Here is a 22,374-nt window from a genome sequence, read left to right as displayed (position 1 = left end):
GAATCTAAATGATTGTCTCTTGTCTTACTGTACGCTGTGTTGCTGCTGCTGCTCTTGGAAAAAGATATTTGCAATCTCAGTGGGATTATCCTGGTGAAATGAAGGTTATTTGATCTGCTGTATCTCAGGCTATGAAACCCAACATTTTTTATGTTAAAGCAATTATACACTTACACAAACCTACTTATGAATATTATATTCAGTATCTGCCAATAAAACAATAAATATTGCCCTTCTGAGATCAATAAACTCTTCTGAATCTGAATGAATCCTCTTAAATGTTACACTCTGGACACGTAAAGTATTTCCAGACAAAGTAAATAAAGGAGTTGCAGCCTCTGACTTTCACAAAATAAGAAAATAATATGGATAATAAGACGATACTCAACATCCTGTCAATATTCTGTGAAGAAACTGAAGGAGGTCACGAGACACCACCAGCATCATGTGACCAGGATTTGAACTGGGGCTGCCAAGGTCTCTGGACGTCAACAGGACAGGACAGGACAGGACAGGACAGGACAGGACAGGACAGGACAGGACAGGACAGGACAGGACAGGACAGGACAGGACAGGACAGGACAGGAGCCATCTTTGTCCTCCTCACTTCCCGAGGACAGAACCAGACACAGTGTGTGGCAGAAGCGCGGGCGCTCCCGTTGCCCTTACCTGTCGCCATCACCTCTGCGAGCTCATTGGTAAACGTGAAGTGTGTGATGAAGAGCACGGGGAGGCGGGATCTGCTCGTCCTCTCACTCACCCGTCAACTCCACTGGATCAGAGCTGACGCGGCGCAGGAGCCCATTTTAGTGGAGTGAAGGCACTGAAGTAATGAGAGTCCTTGTAGGAGCATCGCTGCCTCTGGCCTCACCTGGCCCCGCCCAGCGTGTGTCGCCACAGACGCGGCGCGCCCGCTCCCTGATGCCGTTGTCACAGAAAATCATCGAGCTCTGCGTCTTTGTTCATTGTCAAGTTTCCCAACCTTGCAGGAGAAGTTTCTGCTGTTACTGAGCAGAATGTTGATGTGGTTGAGACTGAAGGTGATAACTCATCCTGTCTGAATGCTGATGGCAGCGGAGCCTCCAATGAAAACAGACAAACACGCTCCGCTCTGTTGTCTCCTGTGATTCTGACAGATTTAAAGACACCTTTAATAGACTTTTGACCTGTTTGTCTAACGTCATGTAGCCACTTCCTCTTCCTGGTGATAAAACAGTAACTATCACAGTGAAATGACAGGTGAGTGATGGGGACGACAGCAGGGTCATGTGACATGTGAGTTCCCTTGTCCTTGGTGCACGACACAAGAAAAGAACCCCGTAATTAAAGTAACTAAGTAACTTTTACTCTGAGTACATTTTAAACAAGTTACTTCTTTACTTTAACTTGAGTACATTTTCAGACCAGTAATATTCCAGCAGCAGCAGCAGCAGCAGCAGCAGGAGGAGGAGGAGGAAGTGATCGGTGGGTGATGGAGTGTAGATTTCCACTGGCAGCCTCCAGGCAGCTGCTCTATTCTGAGTGACTGACGGTTCATGCTGAAGGTAAGAGGAAGACTAAATCTTCACTGCTGCTGCTGCTGCTGCTGCTGATTACTCCTCCATGCAACGCCGGGCCATAAAGCATGCTGGGATAGCAAAGCAAGGCTGCAGCAGCACAGACTCGCTGGTGTGATGCCATGGATCGGTGCGATTACCTCACTGAGAGCAGCTGTCACTCAACCCGGTGGTCAAGGTGAGGATTAGGAGCGAGGATTACGTGACCAAGCTGAGCCGGCGTTCAGTGGACTGGATCAAACCGTTCATACTGACAGGGGTGTGTGTGTGTGTGTGTGTGTGTGTGTGAGTGTGTGTGTGTGTGTGCAACCCAAACACATTCTCAGTGTGTATATACATCGTACTTTCACATACGTGGAAACGCATGTTTATTATTTATTACTTTTAGTTTTAATCTTCCTTTTCTTATCTTATCTTAATTAAGTGAAGTGAACGGGTGAAATTGTAATTGAAGTCCTTTGGACATCGATTTTAAACTTTTCTGATTTAAATGTTTTCTAATGCTAAGGTAAAATAGTAACAGGACCCTCGCTGACTCAGCATTCCCCACTCAAAATGACTGATGACTCAGCATTCCCAAATCAAAAATTACTTGTGACTCAGCATTCCCAACTCAAAAAACTTATGACTCAGCATTCCCAACTCAAAAAAGAATAATGACTCAGCATTCCCTAATCAAAAAATACTTATGACTCAGCATTCCCAAATCAAAAATTACTTATGACTCAGCATTCCCAACTCAAAAAACTTATGACTCAGCATTCCCAAATCAAAAAACTTATGACTCAGCATTCCCAAATCAAAAAATACTTATGACTCAGCATTCCCAAATCAATAATTACTTATGACTCAGCATTCCCAACTCAAAAAACTTATGACTCAGCATTCCCAAATCAAAAAATACTTATGACTCAGCATTCCCAAATCAAATATTACTTATGACTCAGCATTCCCAAATCAAACATTAGTTATGACTCAGCATTCCCAAATCAAAAAATACTTATGACTCAGCATTCCCAACTCAAAAATTATTTATTACTCAGCATTCCCCACTCAAAATGACTCAGCATTCCCAACTCAACAATAACTTATGACTCAGCGTTCCTCACTCAAACATGACTCCTGACTCATTAGGTTAACTCTCCTGACTCAGCATTAATGCTGTTTATTGCTCAGCATTTTTCTCTGTCACACTGGTGTGATCATTGCACACACACACACACACACGCACACACATGCGTGCTGTAGCTGAATAATTAGAGACGTACAGTTACAGTATATGATGAGTATCCTGTGCTCGTGTCAGGGAGTTAATTAAATATCCTTGTAAATGACTGTCATTACTGCAGCGACTCTGCAGTAATGACATAACACCTGCACGTGAGCTGACGCAGCGTGAATCACACAAACCTCAGAGGCTTTGGAGACAAATGTCTTCTTTCTCTCCCGAGGGAAGGTGACCAGCTTTGTCCAGCAGGGGTCACTGTTGAGCTGGATCATTGATGGAAGCCTCCATCACGCCTCCACCTCTCCTCACCTCACCTCACCTCACCTCCTCTCCTCCTCTCCTCCTCTCCTCCTCCCCCTCTCTTTTCCTCCCTCTTCTTTCACTTCACTGTGACAGCGGTGGAACGATAACTTGATTTAATATCTGGGTCATGCAAAACTCGTCTAATCTTAGCAAAGAGAATATTTATTGACGGGGGGGGGGGGGGGGGGGGGGGGGGTGACTTACAGTGAACACAGTCTGTGTGTGTGCGTGTGTGCGTGTGTGTGCATGTGTGCGTGCGTGCATGTGTGTGTGTGTGTGTGTGTGTGTGTGTGTGTGTGCGTGCGTGCGTGCGTGTGTGTGTGTGTGTTGTCAGACACCTTGTCAGAAAGACTTGAGGGAGAATGAGAGCGCGGCGATGAATAAAAACTAGGCCTCAGATTATTGAAAACATGTTTATGTGTATGTTTGTATGTAGACTGTGTGTCAGTCACATATATGTACAGTATGTGTACAGTATGCAGTATGTGCATCTATACATGTACATACAGTATATACTGTATATCTATATACACTCTGTATATGAATCTCTTCATCCATGAAAGCACAGATCACTTCCACTAAACTCTAATCACATGTGATGTAGATGGAGGGGAAGACACTCCCACTGTCCCCCGGCCACTCCTCCATAAATCACATGACCGTTCATCCGTTTCCTGTGACAGCGATGTAACAGCGAGGATCTGAAGGAGCCGCTGATCAATGACGGTCTTTAGACGGTGCTTCATGAACGGAATATCGGAAAAAAGGAAAAAGGCCGGTGGAAAACGCTGGAGTCGCAGCAGACTGAGAGAGTCCGTCTTTAAAGACGCGTGTCTTTAAGACAAACTGCTTCACTGTGGACACGCAGGGTCCAGCGAGGGCAAAGGGCCACGTGTTTGTGTCGCTGCGAGGTCTGAATATTAATTCCCAGCACACTGAGAGTCCGGCTCTTCTCTCCAAACATGAAGATCAGTTTAAATCCTCTCTCACACAGATGCCCGTGTTTCTGTGTGGACCCGACGTCTCGGGATTATCAGAGTCCAGCTCTGGTGTTGGCACGCTGGATTAAACCCAGACATTTGTCTGACCGAGACTGTGACACTCAAGCATGTGAGTTGTAATAAGGGAAATAGTCATTCAAAGATGTAACTTAGATTATAATTATATTATATATTATAGAATATAAAAATATATAGTTTTAAACTTCTGCTCCCCACACCAAAGTCCATGGAAAAAATGAGCGATTTTCTCTTTACTCTTTAACAAGTTTAAATATGTTATTTTACAACTTCTATCTATACAATTTTCTCCTTTGGTGAGAGAAAGTAAACTTAATCTTCCAGTCGGAAAAAGGCTAAAATCTGACATGTTTTCAGCCACCAGGGGGCGCACACAGCACTGACTTAAAACCCCACTTCAAAAAACTCAACTATCGCTTTAATAAATGTAGTTTTTAGTAGAACATAATCAACATTGCTGTAATGAGGTGCCAGAGTTAAGGACAGTCTGTCTGCTTTTATTGAGCCTTAAAACGAAACAACTCCACTCATAAAGAGTGAGATATATATATATATATATATATATATATATATATATATATACATATATATATAAATATACACGGTGTATTCCTGCTTTTGAAGAACACAGCGATAAACATCTCACAAAGTCACCATCTGCTCTCTCGTCCCATTCACCCACCGTACAACGACCATTTAACAAAGTCACCAGTTTTATGAGCCACAAAAGGTGAATTTTACAGCGATAGCGATCTTATCGGTTTCATTCCTGAAAAAGATTAAGACGCAATCTCGCAGCGAGTGAAAGCCGCTGCCGTCTCGTCTGGACTCTCTGTGCCGCCGCCGTGTCAGATGTGCTTTGTGATGGGATGTGAGAGGCAGCTTGTGGAAGTCTTATCGAGCTGTCATCCCGGCGATTGCCTCGGCAACTGTGTTATTGCTCCTCCTTTGACGGATGATGGACGCCGCGGAGGCCGGCGCGCGAAGACAGATGACTGACCGCGATAGTGTGAATGTAACTTTTCATCCCGGTGAGAAGAGGAAGAGGAAGAGCCGGCCTGTTTTTAGCCGCAGTGATCACCAGGAGTTCAAAGCTTGTACTCGTCTGTCTGAGCTGAGAGGACGAGGAGAATGTTGTGAAGTGGCCGACTGCTGTGAGCTCCAGACTCCACCACAGTCGTGCCTGAAGTGAGGACATGAATAATTAACCGTCAGAAAGGAGCTGTTTATAGACGCGGTCGCAGCTGAAGGTAAAACGCCGTAATCATCACACTGAGGCCGATCAAAGCAAACGAGGTGGACTGAAGCCCCGGGTTCCACAGCGAGGATCTGGGATTTATTGGTCTTGATGTTGGGACGCAGAGAGAGACACACATTAGCACGGTTAGCTTGTGCAATGTGCAGCTTTACTTCACCCTTAGTGTTTATAGGTAACACGCACGGGTCAAATACCCTTGAAGCTCCATAACGGAAGCGACCCGTTAACCGTCATAACGTCTAAAGGCCCTGGTACACTGGCGCGTCAGGGTCCTGTAGTATCCCACTTCACCATGTGGTGGCGGTACAAGTCTGGACGCAGGAAATAGGACGCATTCCTACCAAAGAAGAAGAGAAGACGTCTGGTTCACAGATGAAAGGTCCGTCGGGGTATCAGCCGGCCTGAGGGTCACCGGGTCGAGGCTTGGACGACTATCTTGGGCGACTTCTTCTTCTGTTGTCTAAATGTATTTTCTGCTTGGTGTGGGCGGGGCTTATACTCCACGGAAATTCGTTGGGGCGGAAATTCAGTTAGCACCTGACGCGCTCTTTGTGGTTCCAATTCAGGTCATGTGCGGAACTATACCAGGGCCTGAATGCAACACCACACCCGACCACATCATTAATGAAAGCCCCGCAACCCGACCCTTAACTGTGGTCCTGATTCTTACATATCAACGCCTGAACACCAAACTTAAACCTCCAGTTTGGAACTTCTGGAGGAATTTTGTCCTGCACCACCTCCACCTGTGTGCTACCCAGTCGCAGGACGTTTTCATCCCATCAAACGTCTGAACATCCATTTTTTTCCACTTCTGAATATTCCCACGTGTGCTTCTTAGCTTAGCATAACCCTGCAGCCGTCTTACTCGTTGTGCTTCCGCCTTTGCCTCCGTCAGTCGTCTACGGCCGCTCTGGTGACGCTGACTCAGCGTCGCTGAGCGATGGGAAATCCAGGGCCCGCGTTCTTGAATGTCGCCTATTCAGGGTTTGAGAAAATGTGCTGCAATATAATATTTACTGTATGTGAGTCCCTGGAAATGAAAGGTGTGATAAATCGGTTAAAGAAGCACACGGCCACGGGAAAGACAGATCTAAAGATTTCTCTAGGAAAGGATGAATGTGTTTGTGTCTGTAAAGAAATTGCAGTGAGACAGTGGCCAAAGGAGTGCGAGATGGAACGGGAGGGTCGGCATTATCGCTCCCTGCAGCCTTCTGTTAGAAATAAGTGGTTTTCAGTGAAGATAAAGAGAAGGCATGAGGTCGGATGAAGTAAACTGAGACTGGGTCAATCTGAAAACTACAGGAAAACACTCAAGTGCAAGTGTGGACATCCAGCAAGCAAACCCGGCACACTAACAACCTCTGCTCTCTCTCTATGGAGACTCTGAACAACACGTTTGACCCCAGCTGCAGGGATTTGCTCCCATTTAGCCACAAACTGTTTCAGGTGATAAGATCTGGCTCACAGTCGGTGGACCACTTCAACCCAAAGGTGTTTGACAAAAAACATAATTGTTGCATGACCTTTTTTTGTGAGATTGGAACTCAGTGACACTACAATGCTTCACTCTTCTCTGCCAGTTTGAGGGAAAGCGAGCGACGATGTCGGCAGCACATCGTCTCCTGGCCGTCACCCCTGAGGTCAAGAGCAAAGGGACGGACGTTTCCTCGGCTGAAGGTGGAGCAGACAGCGGCAGAATAAACAGCTGACGACATGAAACGAGCCGCCTCATCGCAGAACAACGGCAGCGTCCACTGAAGACAAAGTGGATCATAACTTCCTCCGTCACTGGCGGTGGAAACCATCATCGGGCCATTACCACTTTAATTATTCTGCAGCGAGGCCCGTCGTAACCATGACATCATGTCGCAGAGAACTGTGGCAATCCCAGGGGTGGCATCACCGTCTGGTCGCGTGGAAGTGACTGATGGACTGAACCGAATCATTATCTGCAATATGGAAGCTGCTGCGTCTGCACGGTGTGTCACATTTCAACGACTGAAATGTCAACTATGCGTGCAGGAATGTAGGAAATGACGCTTTCTCTCTCTCTCTCTGCTGTGTACATGATGTTAAACAGTTAGAAAACAAACTCCCATCAAGCCAGCGCCGGAGCCAAGCCAGCATATTTGATTTCCCAGTTTAATCCCAGCACTGTTGTTGCAGAGCCTTCATGTTCTCCTCTCCTCCCCAGCTCTGTTTCTGCCACGCGCAGAACATTCCTGTCCTTGTTCAAACACTGCCTCCAGAATTCCTGCCCTTGTTAAAATACTCCCCGTCTCTTTTGCGTTCTTTTCTTCCTCCTTTCCTGATTCACCCCCCTCCTCCGCGGAGCCGCCACCTCTGGAATGCACAGGCTCTTGTCCAAATGCTGCGGAGGACGGGAACGCAGCGACACTCAAGGACGGCGCAATTTTCTTTTGAAGGACGAAATTGATTGCAACACAGCACTGACGTCTTAAGACTGCGATCAATCAGAGATTGTTCCTTTGTTTAAAGGAACGTAAAGAAACTGCTCCCACGAGGACACATGCAGATTTATGGTTGCACAAAAAATACATTTGACATTTTGGAAACGTGCACGAGCACATGAGCGTGGTACGAGTGTTGAAACAGGAAATGCACCTGGATCAACAGCTCAACAAAAACAAGAACCAAAAGAAGAAGGTACTGTCAACAGGAGCTTCTTCTTCACTTGTTAGGGATATCAATGACAACAATTACCAAAAAAGGGGGAATAATACATTTAAATTGCACTAATAAACTGGACAGTAAATAAAAATGGACATAATTTTTCCATTGCAAGACTAACTCCTGCGTTGGAACCTTGAGATTTGCGATTTCGACTGCTGTCATGACATTTATCGCCCCTCGAAATTCACAATCCACTCATACGTGCCGCCCTTAATCATGTCTTTTTGTCTAAGAGGGAACATGAGACACAACATGGACATCGTGTTCTGTGTAAGAAAGAAAGAAGAAAGAAGGAAACTAGATTCAAACCAGGAAAATATCTGCTGTCATAAATCAGGTGAAGCGTAGACTCACTGTAGCTCAGTGGTCGAGCGAGTCGTTTTTCAAGTGACAGGTTGTGGGTTTGATTCCTGTCTCCACTAGTCTACATGCTGATGTGTCCATGGGCAAGGCACTTAACCCCATGTTGGCAGCGTGAGATTGGGTAAAACTATCGTGTAAAGCAGCTTTGGTTGATCATTTACTATTTTCCCGTAGACTTTCGTTCAATCCAGTAGAGTCGCCCCCTGGTGGCTCACTACTTTTCTGGGATTAAGTTTTCAAAGTCTACATTTTTTATCAACAGTCTATACACCAGACCTTTGATACGACTTTTTGTTTTCAATCGTGACTTTTATAGAACTGAGTAAAGTCAGTAAACAGAAATACTGAGTTTCTGTCCACCACGTGTTTTGTTTCTGCTGCACAAAGATTACATTACATTACATGTCAAAGATGTTTGAACAGGAAGTGTCAGGGGGGGCACAGATCGATGCACTGATCCTGACTCCTGCACCGTTTCCACAAAGGCAGAATAAATGACGGCAGATTGTTTCTCCTGGTGGGAAACTGACGCACTTATCTCAAGTCATTATTCAATTGTTATGATGAAAACACAATCTTAGGGGCTGAAGGTGGTTTACCGTGCTCTGACAGACAGATAACAGCTATTATCACTGGATTTCTGTACAATTACGGCGGCAAACTATCATTAGTGAAAATGGGCACGGTGAGCAGAGATGTTAGAAGAGCCTACATAAAAAAACCTGGAGGTTTCAAACACGTCAGCCCACGTGAAGGAAAAACCACCGACACACGTTTGTTTGAAGTTGGATTACACCGTTTGTTTAATGTCCCTCAGTTTAACAGAAACACAATGAGATTTTTCCTTTTAGAGCTATTTCTTCAGGCAGATGACAAAACAATCACAGCTAACCGGCGGAGGGTGTGCGTCATAAATTCTATGCCTTGAAATCTCCATACGTCTAATAAAGAGAAATGCTCGCCGTCCTTGACGGTATTTCATAAAACACAGATGCCTCATTTACTGAAGAAAGACCTTGAGGGTGTTCACAGAAATAAAACCTCTCACTAACAAGTTCACCTAAGGATTCATAATAGGAAAGCATAATAATAATGACAACATGTTTTAAAGGTTCCACCGACAGCACAGTGACCTTTGTGGGTCCTTGTCCAAAGTAATTGATGTCGTCGCACTTACAAGGGGAGAGCAAAGACGGTGGAGCCTGGCGTCACGACAGGAACTTATTGTCTGGGCGACCACCCGGAAATGACTCCGGAGGTTGTTATTTTCCCGTAGAAAGTTTGAATTAAAGTTGTCGACAACACATTCGAACTCCTCGTGCCTCTCCATATGGCTTATCAATAATGTCTGGATATCTTCCTGTCCCGGCGAGGTCCCACACATCTGAACCACACGGCCTTGACACAGGGGTCCCCCAAGGCTCGGGTCTGGGCCCTCTCCTCTTTGCCATGTACACCACCCCGCTGGGCCAGATCATCCACTCACATGGCTTCTCATGTCACTGCTATGCTGATGATACACAGCTGTATATCTGCATGAATGGAAGGCCGTCACCTCCAGCTAAACCTCTCCAAAACTGAAGCCAACGATACGTCACAACATCTGCGTTCAGATCCACTGTCTCACCACTAGATGTCTCCACATCTCACACACTGGACCTCAAACTGGAGTGTGATGTTCTGTGTGAGCAGATGTGACTGAAATGACATCATGACGGGGAAAAACAAAACTCTAATGAAGATCTATGCTACGAGAGTTTGGGGCCAGGAGCTACGTCATTGCCGAAACTTTGCTTATAATTTCAAAACAAGACGGTGGGGGTGGGCGGGGTTATAACAGTGTCATGTGATGTGTGTCAAAAACAGAGGAGGCATATTTGTGGTGTGAAGAAAAATAAATGAATAATAAAATGAAGCCCTCATTGCTGCTGCTCCAGAGGAAACACTTTCTTTTCCCTCACTTTTTCTTTTTTTTCTCCCATGGAAAGCTGGATTTGGGGAAAGCCTTGCCTCCCTCCTCCTCTTCCTCCTCCTCCTCCTCCTCCTCCTCTTTCAGCCTTCACATCCGGGTCAGTTGGGATGGCTGGAGCAGGATGCTGCCTTCAGGCACCGCTGGTAAAGTTGTTCACTTTAGAAGTTTGGGGAGTTGAGGAGAAAGTATTTGTCATATATATATATATATATATATATATATATATATATATATATATATATATATATATATATATATTAATGAAATGATCATATTAGATAGATGCATTTTAGATAGTTTAGATAGATGTCATCGTGTTTTATTGTTTATATCTTACTATATTATTTGTTTATTGCTTTTCCCCCCTCCTCCCTATTTATTCAGTTGTTGTCACTGATGTCAAATCTAATGTCATCTCATCCCGTTCGCTGTAAGAGCTGCTAATTCCGACACGTGCGGGAGCACTTGAAGGCAGCACAAGTTGGGCAGTTATCACGGACACTGATGATCCAGCTGCTGCTCGTGAGTCTGTGACTGAGTGACTGAGTGAGTGAGTGACTGTCTGTGAGAGCGTGAGTGACATGGAAACAACTGGCGTCCACACTTAGAAGTGGACCCCGCCGTGGAGCTGACAGCGGGCGGAACCCACGGAGGAAACACGCCGAGCAAAACTTCTTCCCCCACGGCCGCACTCATGTGATTCCCCCTCCCGCTGCCGGAGCCATGTCCAAGAGCCTGAAGAAGAGGAAGAACCACTGGACCAACAAAGTCCACGAGAGTGTGCTCTGCAGGAATGAGGACGGGGAGCTGGGGCTGGAGCTGAGAGGCGGCGCGGAGAACGGACTCTTCCCCGTCATTGGCGACCTTCTGCCGGACAGAGCGCCGTGCCACAGCGGCAAACTCTTCCAGGATGAACTCCTGCTGGAAGTCAATGATACCCCGGTGGCTGGACTCACCACCAGGGACGTCCATGCTGTGGTCAAACACAGCAAAGACCCAGTCCGACTCAAGTGTGTCAAACAAGGTGAGGCTCCAACTCGACCCGCATCTCCTCCTTTTGTTTTGTTTTTGAAAACATTTTCTTCTCCATTCTCTTTCTTTCTTTCTTTCTTTCTTTCTTTTCTTTTTTTTGCCTGTGTGTTTGACAGCAGTGCTTTTGTTCCTAAATCTCACTCCTGCTCGGTTCCGTGAACGCACCACGCAGTAAAAACGTTAACTTTCCACTTCCTTCAAGTCTCTAATGTTCACGAATGAGTGTTGTTTTCCACAGTTGTTGTTTAAAGAAGACGTTTTAGCGGGGTTGCGTTGGCAGGTCCTGTTGCTATGTGAGCTCTGGTGTAGAGGGGGGTGTGTTACATTTGAGGCAGTCACAAAATACACATTCCAATGGAATAAACCATTTACAACTCGCTCAATATCAATAATTATCACAATAAACCATTTTCAACTCGCTCAATATCAATAATTATCACAATAAACCATTTGCAACTCGCTCAATATCAATAATTATCACAATAAACCATTTAAAACTCGGTCAATATCAATAATTATCACAATAAACCATTTTCAACTCGCTCAATATCAATAATTATCACAATAAACCATTTTCAACTCGCTCAATATCAATAATTATCACAATAAACCATTTTCAACTCGCTCAATATCAATAATTATCACGATAAACCATTTTCAACTCGCTCAATATCAATAATTATCACAATAAACCATTTAAAACTAGCTCAATATCAATAATTATCACAATAAACCATTTGCAACTCGTTCGATATCAATCATTATCACAATAAACCATTTAAAACTCGGTCAATATCAATAATTATCACAATAAACCATTTAAAACTCGCTCAATATCAATAATTATCACAATAAACCATTTTCAACTCACTCAATATCAATAATTATCACAATAAACCATTTACTACTTGCTCAATATCAATAATTATCACAATAAACCATTTAAAACTAGCTCAATATCAATAATTATCACAATAAACCATTTAAAACTAGCTCAATATCAATAATTATCACAATAAACCATTTTCAACTCACTCAGTATCAATAATTATCACAATAAACCATTTAAAACTCGGTCAATATCAATAATTATCACAATAAACCATTTAAAACTAGCTCAATATCAATAATGATCACAATAAACCATTTACTACTTGCTCAATATCAATAATTATCACAATAAACCATTTAAAACTCGGTCAATATCAATAATCATCACAATAAACCATTTAAAACTCGGTCAATATCAATAATCATCACAATAAACCATTTAAAACTCGGTCAATATCAATAATCATCACAATAAACCATTTAAAACTCGGTCAATATTATCACCATTAACCATTTGCAACTTGTTCAATATCAATAATTATCACAATAAACCATTTAAAACTTGCTCAATATCAATAATTATCAATAATTATCACAATAAACCCTTTGAAACATGCTCAATATCAATAATTATCACAATAAACCCTTTAAAACTCGCTCAATATCAATAATTATCACCATTAACCATTTACGACTCGCTCATTATCAATAATGATCACGATAAAGTGAGTTTTTCGATGATGCTGGATAGATTATGACAACATAAACCATGCTATAGGACATTTTTATGCAAAGGAAACAATAAACACTTTCAAAGAGTGAAAATCTGAGGCATGGCGGCGTGAATAGAAATTCCTTGTTTTGTCCAAATGTGTTTACACAGTGCGTAAACATGTAGCGAGCGTTTGTTCCACTGATGTCGTTTTGTGTATTTTCATATTTTGAAAACTATGTTGTGATATTTCTTGTTGTTGAATCGTGGGATGTTCTGCAGTCAGATCGTGAAGTTGATGGTGGTGAATTCTCACGAACAATATCATTGGAAATCCGGTACTTTCATGTAGTTCTGGGACTTTTTTGAGAAAATACCCCTTTTTTATTGTTTGCACTGCATTAGAAGTGGGAATGCCCCCCAGATGTTCACACAGATGCTCACTCTGACTGTAAACGCTGCTGCCACTGGTGACTCAACGAATCAAGTCTATGATATGTTTAGAGTTGGTTTGACGCCGTGTCTCATCAGCAAAGTGCTGCTTCTGACTCGAAGCTGAGGTTTGTAAACTGTTCACTCTCCTGCACCAAAGTCCAGTGAGAAAATCTATTTAAAACACCAGAGTCTCAAAGTAACACATTTAAACTGACTGATGGAGGCAGTTGTGACACAACAACCCCGGCCTGCTGTGATGTAAAATAGCTGGTTTTCTCTATGGGCTTTGGTGTGGGAGAGTGAGCAGTTTATAAAGTGACACAGACTTAATTCTCCAGTCATAAAAGGCTGTTTAACAGTGAGATTATGCACATTAATTAATTACTAAATGAATCGACAACTATTTTGATAATCGATTAATCGGTTCGAATAGGATACTATAAATAATAAATATTTTCATTCCATTTAATGTTTGTTCGTCTGAATCTGTTGATAAATAGGAAAGTAATCTTAATTTAGTTTTAATGTTAGCTTTTCTATGTGTACACCACATATTTCACTTACAAACAAAGTGAATATATTATAGTATAGAGTTTACTGTGTTAGTGGCGTCTGTCTAAGTTTAGCCTCCGGCGTATCTGAGGTTACACGTTTGTTTTTTAACTGGAGGAATAAGAAAATTGCTTTATTTTTTTTTCAGTTTAACCTTTGGACCAAACACATACACACATTTATATGTATATTTAAAGCAGACATTTAAGTATGCAATATTTATTATCCAATTTGTGCTACATTGAGTGGACTAAATTGGATTTGGAAAGGATATTGAATAAATATTAGAGCAAATCACAGAGACGGTATTTCAGCATTACGGCGCTGTCGCGAGGAATGAAAAATACCATAAAATATGATAATGTCGTCATTAAGTCGGAGCACAAGTCATTTCTGAAATATTATAAATGGGCTTTGAAGTGGGAGATTTGGTGCTGGAGCACATTTTCTCTATTAATTCCAGGAACATCAGTGTGGAAACGGCGTAACTGTCCAATAGTTTGCTTGACAGGCTTTAAACTCGGCAGACGACTTGCTATAAGCGCACCAGTGTGTGCACGTCTGACGTTGGCGACGTTTGGACGACAAATGCAAGAGATATCAGCAGAAATGCAACGGGTATATCACTAAACCAGCCACTTCCACTCATTCTCTTGTGGATAAACACTGCCCTCAGTGGTCTGTTAATCCCGTATCCATCAAACGGGTAACTACTTAGTCCACTGGTCATGTGACTCTCATGTCATGAACCTATGCTTGTCCCACACTAGAGGATAATTGGCCAGATTTCAGCCCCGGTCTGGCTCTTCCGACAATCGCGGGTTCCTTACGATTTTAGGCTGATTTGAACAGATTAACTCGCCAAATTATTCTGTCGTGTGAGGAATTAACAGACGAGATTTTGACGCATCAGAGTCTTTGGAATCGTATGTTTTAAACGTGTTTGATATTTACAACTGTCACGTTAAATCACACCAGTTTCTGTGAGATCTCCTCCCTGAAAGTGTGTGTGTGTGGGGTCGTGTGTCTTGACTGGATCGTCCAGTCTGGGCTTTTTCTCGGGATTAAAACATTTAGAAAATCGGTGACAAAGTTCATCGCGTCTGTGGTCTTCCACACATTTTTGTTATTTTTTAAAAATCCTCCAGTTTGAGGCAAACGTAAGACGGCAAACGTGGGATCTGCGGCCTTTCATTCATTCTGAGGGGTGAAAAATCAGCAAAACCCTGTTAAGAGGCTTTGGATCAAAGTCTTAGCCGTGTGTGTGTGTTTGTGTGTGTTTGTGTTGGTGTGCGATTCAGCGTCACACTCGGGATTTTATTCAAAAGGCAGCCAAGCCCGTATCAATGTAATGTGCTTTTTTTTTCATTAAATATTTATATCCTCCAGTGATTTGTGAAGTGATTGATTTGCTCCCGTCGCTCGGCTTGTGTTTGCTCGATTGGCTGTTTACAGTGTGGAGTTGTTTTTGATGATTGATATGTGTGTTGAGTAAATATGATGAAGGAGAAACACTCTTCCTCACAGGAACCTGTTCAATAACGTCTCAGCGTCTGTGCCAGCAGCTTCTTATTACCATGGCGATGTTTTATTGTGAGGTGACCTCCAGCAGCTGTAGTCATTATGATGGAAGTGCAGGAGGACGCGTGAGGAGCGACAGAGTCCTTGTTTGTAGGAGGAGAAAACTCAGGACTTGTACTCGGGAGACAGACCGCTCCATTTGTTCCCCATTTGAAATCAATAATCTGTCGACCATTTCTAGATTTAATCAACGATCAATTGTTTGGTCTGTGAGAGAAAACGTCAAATACATGAAAGACGAGATGTTTTCGGGAGATTGTTGACGTCCAGGCGTCCTGTGACGCGTCAGATACTGATTCTGAACACGTTCCAGGAGCCTTTTTTCTCCCATTTTCTCTGTGTTTAATATAGTTTTCCCTCGTCGTCTCTTAGTGGGTCAACAAATCACTTTCCCGCGCAGGCGTCTCAGATTTAGATAAATGAAATGTAATTTCCTACAGCGCTGTTGGAAGTACTTGGACAAACATTGCTGCATTCTTATTAGCCAAGAGTGAATAACATCCAGCAATAATGATGGGAAATTGTGTTTTCAGCCCCGAGAAGTGTTTGTCTGCATCAGTGTTGGACGTGAGATTAGGGCAAATGTTTTTCTAACGTAGCTTTGGTTCCCTGCGACTCGCTGCTTGGTGTCGGATTGATCCGAAGTTTCCACCTCGGTTCTGCTCACAGAGGGTCGTACATTTCACTTTTGTTTCCCGTCGAGCTAACCAGCTAAAAACCTTTTTAAAGTTGTAGTGTGTAACTTTTAAATGTAAACAAACGACCGTTATCCATTAAGTGGATAAAAGTTTCTGCCCCGAGGAAGTAATTAGTTTTATGTCGAGGTAACGGCAGCACTGACTGAAGAGAAAAGAAGTTTCACAAGTTCATTCTGTTTTTGTTTCGATAAATCCTCCTCGCTCCTGCGTCGTCCTATGCTAACATTGTTAAGTCTGATAGTATTGCTTCACAGAGCCCGCTGGAAGATTCGGGGTCTCTGTGAATTGATTGATTTGTTGTAATGGACTTAATTCTTCTTTTTTAAGGTCTTAAAAGTCATTCAAATTGGTTGTAAAATGTGCAGAAACCCTGCCCAGTGTTTCTGTAACAAAGAACAAACACACAACAACAACAACGACAACAACAAAAAGATCCCAAAAGTTACGCACTGCAGCTTTAAAACCCGCCCTCTTTTACTGTGTGCTGTCGGGATATCGTGTTTCCAGGTCACGAGCGATGACGGCTTTCATGTTTTGCATGTTTGCTGTTAATTTCCCGTGTCCTGAAATATGACTTTAATTTCTCACGTCGTGTGGAATCCTGGGGCACGACCCCATTTTTGTTTGGAATGCTCATCCGCGAGTGTTATGATTTTTTACGAGTCTCTGAGGTGAGGATTAGATGAGATTGCCACCAGCAATCAGACCGAGGCTGTAGGATGTAATTAGGACGTCCAGCAAATGTGTGATTCGGTTACTTTCAAAGAGATTTCTCATTAGAGCAGAGTATTACGGTTAATGTAAAGGACGGAACTGAGACGACCTCCTGTGGCTACTGTAGATCTGACGAGAGCAAAGGTTGCAGCGCTGATGTGTAGCACGGGCGTTTTAAATGGACTCCCCTCAAGAGTTTTGCCCGAGCGCGTCCACCAGGGTGTTTGCAAGATTGCAATTAAAGTTGTGAACAAGTGGGGCAGTATTTCAAAGCAGGAAAGCAAGGTCAGAGGCAAATTACGGGGGGAGATTAAAGACGCTCGTCCCCGTGAGTGTCTTTTCAATCATTTGCTCGTGTTTGACAAGGCAAGGGTTAACTAAGAATGGACTGTGATTCATGACAGACCAGTGTTGGTGTGCTGGCACCAAATATTCATGTTTTAATTAAAAATATATCACTCCCTGTCACGGATGTTCCTGCCAACTCGACTTCCCCCGGCATCCGTGCGGGAATACGGGGAACATGCGTGGAATTTAAATCGCCAAAGACGTCGAGAGCAGGACAGAGGTGGACAGAAGTGAGAGGGAACGTAATGGTGTGTTCCATTTACGACGGACGTCGGGGGTTTGGAACTGGGATTGACGTCACTGTTGAGTTGTCCATGGATGCCGTGATGTGATGATGGACTTCATTTGAAACAAAGACGACAGAAGTACCACGGAGAGTAAAGGTAGTAGGATTATTTTTAACATTAATGAAAGTGGCAGCCATTTTAGAATCGTTACTGTCGAGGGTTTGAAATCTGACTCGAGACAAGCATTCTAGTTGAAACCTCCAAAACTAGGAAACTCTGACTTCCAGCCTCGGTGTATGACCACAAACTCAGTGTATCGTTACATTGCTGTTGTCGTGGACTAAGTGTCGTGTTTCCCGACCATTCCCTCCCCTATTGTTCGTTTTCAGGTTCATCACATGACACAATCTGGGCTGTATTTGGTGGTGTTTGCAGAGATTTAACAACGTGGTTACCGTGACGTAGCATAGAGGACATAAACAGGATTCAGCGTTGTTTTTCCTGATGCTTCTTTCATTGATTTATAGATTAAGGTTCGTGTTGGATTGGATTGGATTGGACTGGACTGGTTGTGCTTGTACCACAAACCTGGTTTGGAAGTAGACTCCTGTTACAGATGCTGTTTGGGGGTTTTGACAGGAAGTAGTTGCACTTTCGGCTCAGGTCGTGATACTGGTGTTGGATGAGGACAGAAGCCCGACCATGAGCAACATCAACCGCTGCGTGTTGGAGGTATCACCGCCATGTTTTCTTAAAAAAGCCACTTGGCGGCAGCCATGAAGGAGTGATTCAGCACTGTGGATATTACTGAATCCTCCAGGTGTACACACACACACACACACACACACACACACACACACACACACACACACACACACACACACACACGCACAAAGCATGCGAGGTGGGATGTGAACAATGGGCCTCGCGTTGCCGCCGCCGCCCGCAGATAGCGAGAACATCACAAGTGTTACAAATCCATTCCTCGTTCACTCCGCCGTCGCTCGGATAATCTGCGAGGAGGAGTGAGAATCCGAACCCTCGCTCGTCTGCAGATTCATAAACGCCGCTGCCAAAGCATCGAGATCAACAAGCTCCGCGCTCGCTTTACCCTCACCTCTCCGTTCATGCGTTCACTTCTACACTGGAGCTGCGGTGAGGGGATTAATGCAGCCAGCCACAGAGGCTGTCACTGCATGTTTCACTGCGACTGTAGCTCTGTGTGTGTGTGTGTGTGTGTGTGTGTGTCATAGAGAGCCACATGCTAATTGAGTCTCGCTGAGTGGCACAGGTAAGAGCAGACATTTTCAGGTCAGCCAAAGGCAATCCGCGAACCCACCGGGTGCCCACTTAGTGATGGCTGGTGTTGGACGGGTTATTCCAGCAGCCTGAGCAGAGAGTGAGCCAGCACTCGTTTAACTGCCCTGAACCTGGTCCAGTACTTGATGGTTCTCACATGAGCAGCTTTTCTGTTCCATCACATGATCGGAAAGAAATATAATGGAAATATTCAAATGACATAATCTAATATTTCTCAGTCCGTTCTCATCGTCGCTACGATTGGGGACTCGGTTCAGTCATTTCTCCCGGCTCTCGTTCTACACGCTCGTATGTTTTGGTTGTGTTTACCCACAATGCCCTGCGCTCCAGTCCGCTACCTGCGTTTGGCTCACTCGAAGTGAACCGAGCAAACGATGAAGAAACGATGAAGAAGGAGCTGCTGTGAACGCAGCCTTATTCACGTTGGGTTAATAATTGAGTTCTTTCTTGACGTGCACCATAAGAAACTTTTACCAATTCATTCATTCATTGGGATCAACTATAAATTCCCAGTATTATCCAAAATAAATCTCCTTTTTAATGTGATGGATAAATAATTGAACTTTGACCCTTTTTATTCCAATGTCTGGGTGCTGAGCTCACTTCAGGAGCAGCGTCATCGTCTCTGAAAGACGTCTTTTTAAATAACAAACAAAAACAAAACCCATTTCTGTGGCTTAATCAGAACTCTGTGCTTTACACTCACCTGGCACAGGGTGTGCTTTAACTGGGCGAACAGGCTCCTCTTTTGTCACGATCTATATTTACTCGTCTCTTGCTTTCCAGCAAAATCATATTGCTGACCCATTTTTTCAGCGGAAAGAACATTTGTGCCAAAAAGAAAGAGATAAAAAAAATACAGGTCACTCTGCTCTGCGAGCTCCTGACGAAACCTGGTCCTGTTCACAAAACCTGGTCCCGCTCACAAAACCTGGTCCCGCTCACAAAACCTGGTCCCGCTCGCACGTCGTAATGTGAATAAATGAGCATGTGTTATGTGTTTAAATTGATCTTTTTATCATTTTAAGGTTAATGTGAAATAACACATGTTTCACTCGTGTGTCCCTCTTCACGAGCTGAACTCAGTAATCCAGTCCATGACCCCGTGCTGCCGTCTCACGTTCTCTCTCAACACGTCGTACTGACTGTCGTGTGGCGTGGACCACGTGCAGCGGTTCAGATCTCTGGTTTTAGACACAAGTGAAGCTGTAGTCTCTCACACGGCCATCAGGGGGCGACTCTGCTGGTCGCAAAAAGAAAGAGTTTGTATATTATATTGTGTTTCTGGTCGTAAAGCACAGGTTTTGGATGATGATGATTCTTTGATAGAGCCGCGATGTCATGACTTTATAGTGCTGGATGTGTTTGTAGTCGAGGCGAGAGCGGTGCCATTAATCACAAAGTAATTATAGATAATAAAAATAATATTTATACATTTTTCTTAACCATCCATTCAAATGTAATCAAACGGTACAAGGAAGACGACGTGGGGCCAGGCTGATGAAATCCTGCAGTTTTTCTCAGTAATTCAGTGGCACAAATATCTTGCTCTTGAAGTGAGTAAAAAACAACATTTCTGATGCAAAAATCATCAGCACTTTGAATCGTATCATGTAAAGAAAACCAGGACCTGGTCTTCGTACAAGTCCAGTCCTGACCTTATTAGTTATACTATAATATTAGTACGACAGGAAATATTACATACGCTGACTCTTTGACATGTGGTCGGTATTATTATTATCATCATTATTATTATCATTATTATTATTATTATACTATTATTATTATTATAATATTATTATTATTTTATCATTATTATCGTTATTATTATTATTATTATTATAATTATAATTATTATTATTATGACTCCGTCAAGTCAACTAACAGCAGGACTGATGTGAGTGAGGACGAGTTCAGAGCGATCACTGTTCTGTTGTGCGGGGGGGGGGGGCTTTCACAAAGTTGTGTTGAGTCAGTCACACACACACAGACACACACAGTTGCGTGGGAGTGCAGTAATGATTCTCGGTGCAGTCAGTCTCATCCGTCTTCTTGTCAGTGTCCCACTGAGAGTGTGGAGTTGCATCGCCAAGTGAAACGGAGAGAGCGGTGCACACATGCTCGGAGAAACGAGCGACTCCAGAGCTGTTGGTGAGCATGTGCTGATGATGCTCTCTGCAGAGGTGTTTGAGTCCGGAATAACCACCGACCCTGTCAGAATCTCACAGAGACTAAAACCAGGTCCTAATGAGTCAGAGGCCCCATTTACACCTGTTATCTTCACCTTCAGTCGCACGACTGTACGGACTTTTCGACAAGCAGAAAATCGCTCACGTTCACGTTAACTCGGACACTTCAAACGCATTTCTGTTCACGCAGTTGTTGTGGGCGGAGCAGAGATGCACTGGAGCTGAGCAAACAAGGTTATATATAATAGTGGGGGATTTTTCATTAGTTTTAGACTTTTTGTTTTAGTTTGTTTTTAAAAGAACACGTTAGTTTTAGTTTTTGTAAATGCTTAGTTTTGGTTTAGTTTTTATTAGTTTTAGTTTTTTGTAATATGGAGTATTTGCCAGTATTTGGTCGGGGACATCAGTCCAAATGAAGAGAACTCAATGTTTGTCTTTAAGAGGACAGGTGTGTTTGTGTGTGTGTGTGTGTGTGTGTGTTGCTGTAGCACCACTTACCACTTGCTGTCCAATCATGCTTGACAGAGGTTCGGTGAAGAGAAACTTTTGTTGTTGTTGTCTGACTGCCAGTCTTACCTCTGGGGACAGGTAACGATAACACACACACACACACACACCTGTCTTCCTGTCCCTGTCTGCTGTTACAAGTGTACGACTGATAAAGTGAAGAAAAGGCTTGTGTTGTGTGTTTTTGTGGTGGTGTGCGTGTCATGACACGGTGGCCAGAATACATTTGTGTTTCCTTTTGTATTCGCGGCTCAATTAACAGCAACCGAGTGCATCAAAGGAATCACTGCATCACTGTCTCGGGTGGTTTTTTCCCCTCTGGAAAAAGGTGGAGGAAATATTTATGACCTTCTCCATTATCTGTGTTCTAAAAATAAACAGTATCTGGGGCATAAAGAAATTCAGAAAGGAGCATTTTTACATTTTCATTATCATAAACTATGGATGAATGGGAGAGGGAACCTTCTGCTGCTGTTTATCCCACAAACTCACTGCAATCCTCCTTTTACATACAGTACGTGCTCTTTGTGTATCTTTTCTCAGTTAATTTAAAATGTTTGATTTAACCCTGAAGAGTTCGTTTAAAAAAACTGACTCATTTGTTCCTAGCGACAGAAAATGTCACCTACTGGAAAAACTGCTGTAAAAATATTATAGATTAAAAAGAATTTCCACTTTAAATGAGTCAATCTTTTAAAGCTAATTCAGCCTGAAATATATATATATATCAAACAGTAATTATATTTTTTAAATATGAACCCTTTAAAGCACCATGTTCTATTGAAGAACATCTGAAGCTCACGATTGAGAGCACGATTGACTCATTTTCCCA

The 22,374-nt window shown here is 43.2% G+C and overlaps 1 protein-coding gene across 10 annotated transcripts in view; it reads left to right on the top strand.

The window, feature by feature from the left end:
• Window positions 1-10,865: 10,865 nt before the first annotated feature.
• magi2a (membrane associated guanylate kinase, WW and PDZ domain containing 2a) overlaps window positions 10,866-22,374 on the top strand; it is a 146,637-nt gene continuing 135,128 nt past the window's right edge. For 4 of the 10 annotated variants that reach the window (XM_058625645.1, XM_058625644.1, XM_058625650.1 and 1 more), the window contains exon 1: window positions 10,870-11,420. In XM_058625645.1, coding sequence (XP_058481628.1) covers window positions 11,120-11,420 — 301 coding nt within the window. In that variant the 5' untranslated portion in view covers window positions 10,870-11,119. Of the gene's footprint in view, window positions 11,421-22,374 lie in introns of all 10 variants that reach the window. The other 6 variants (XM_058625648.1, XM_058625647.1, XM_058625656.1 and 3 more) reach the window with 5 other exon arrangements.

The sequence above is a fragment of the Solea solea genome, chromosome 3, assembly GCF_958295425.1.
Source record: "Solea solea chromosome 3, fSolSol10.1, whole genome shotgun sequence".
In the NCBI taxonomy this organism is placed as follows: Eukaryota; Metazoa; Chordata; class Actinopteri; order Pleuronectiformes; family Soleidae; genus Solea; species Solea solea.
The sequence above is the reverse complement of the archived record's forward strand: the minus strand, read 5'-3'. Positions and strand labels throughout refer to the sequence as shown.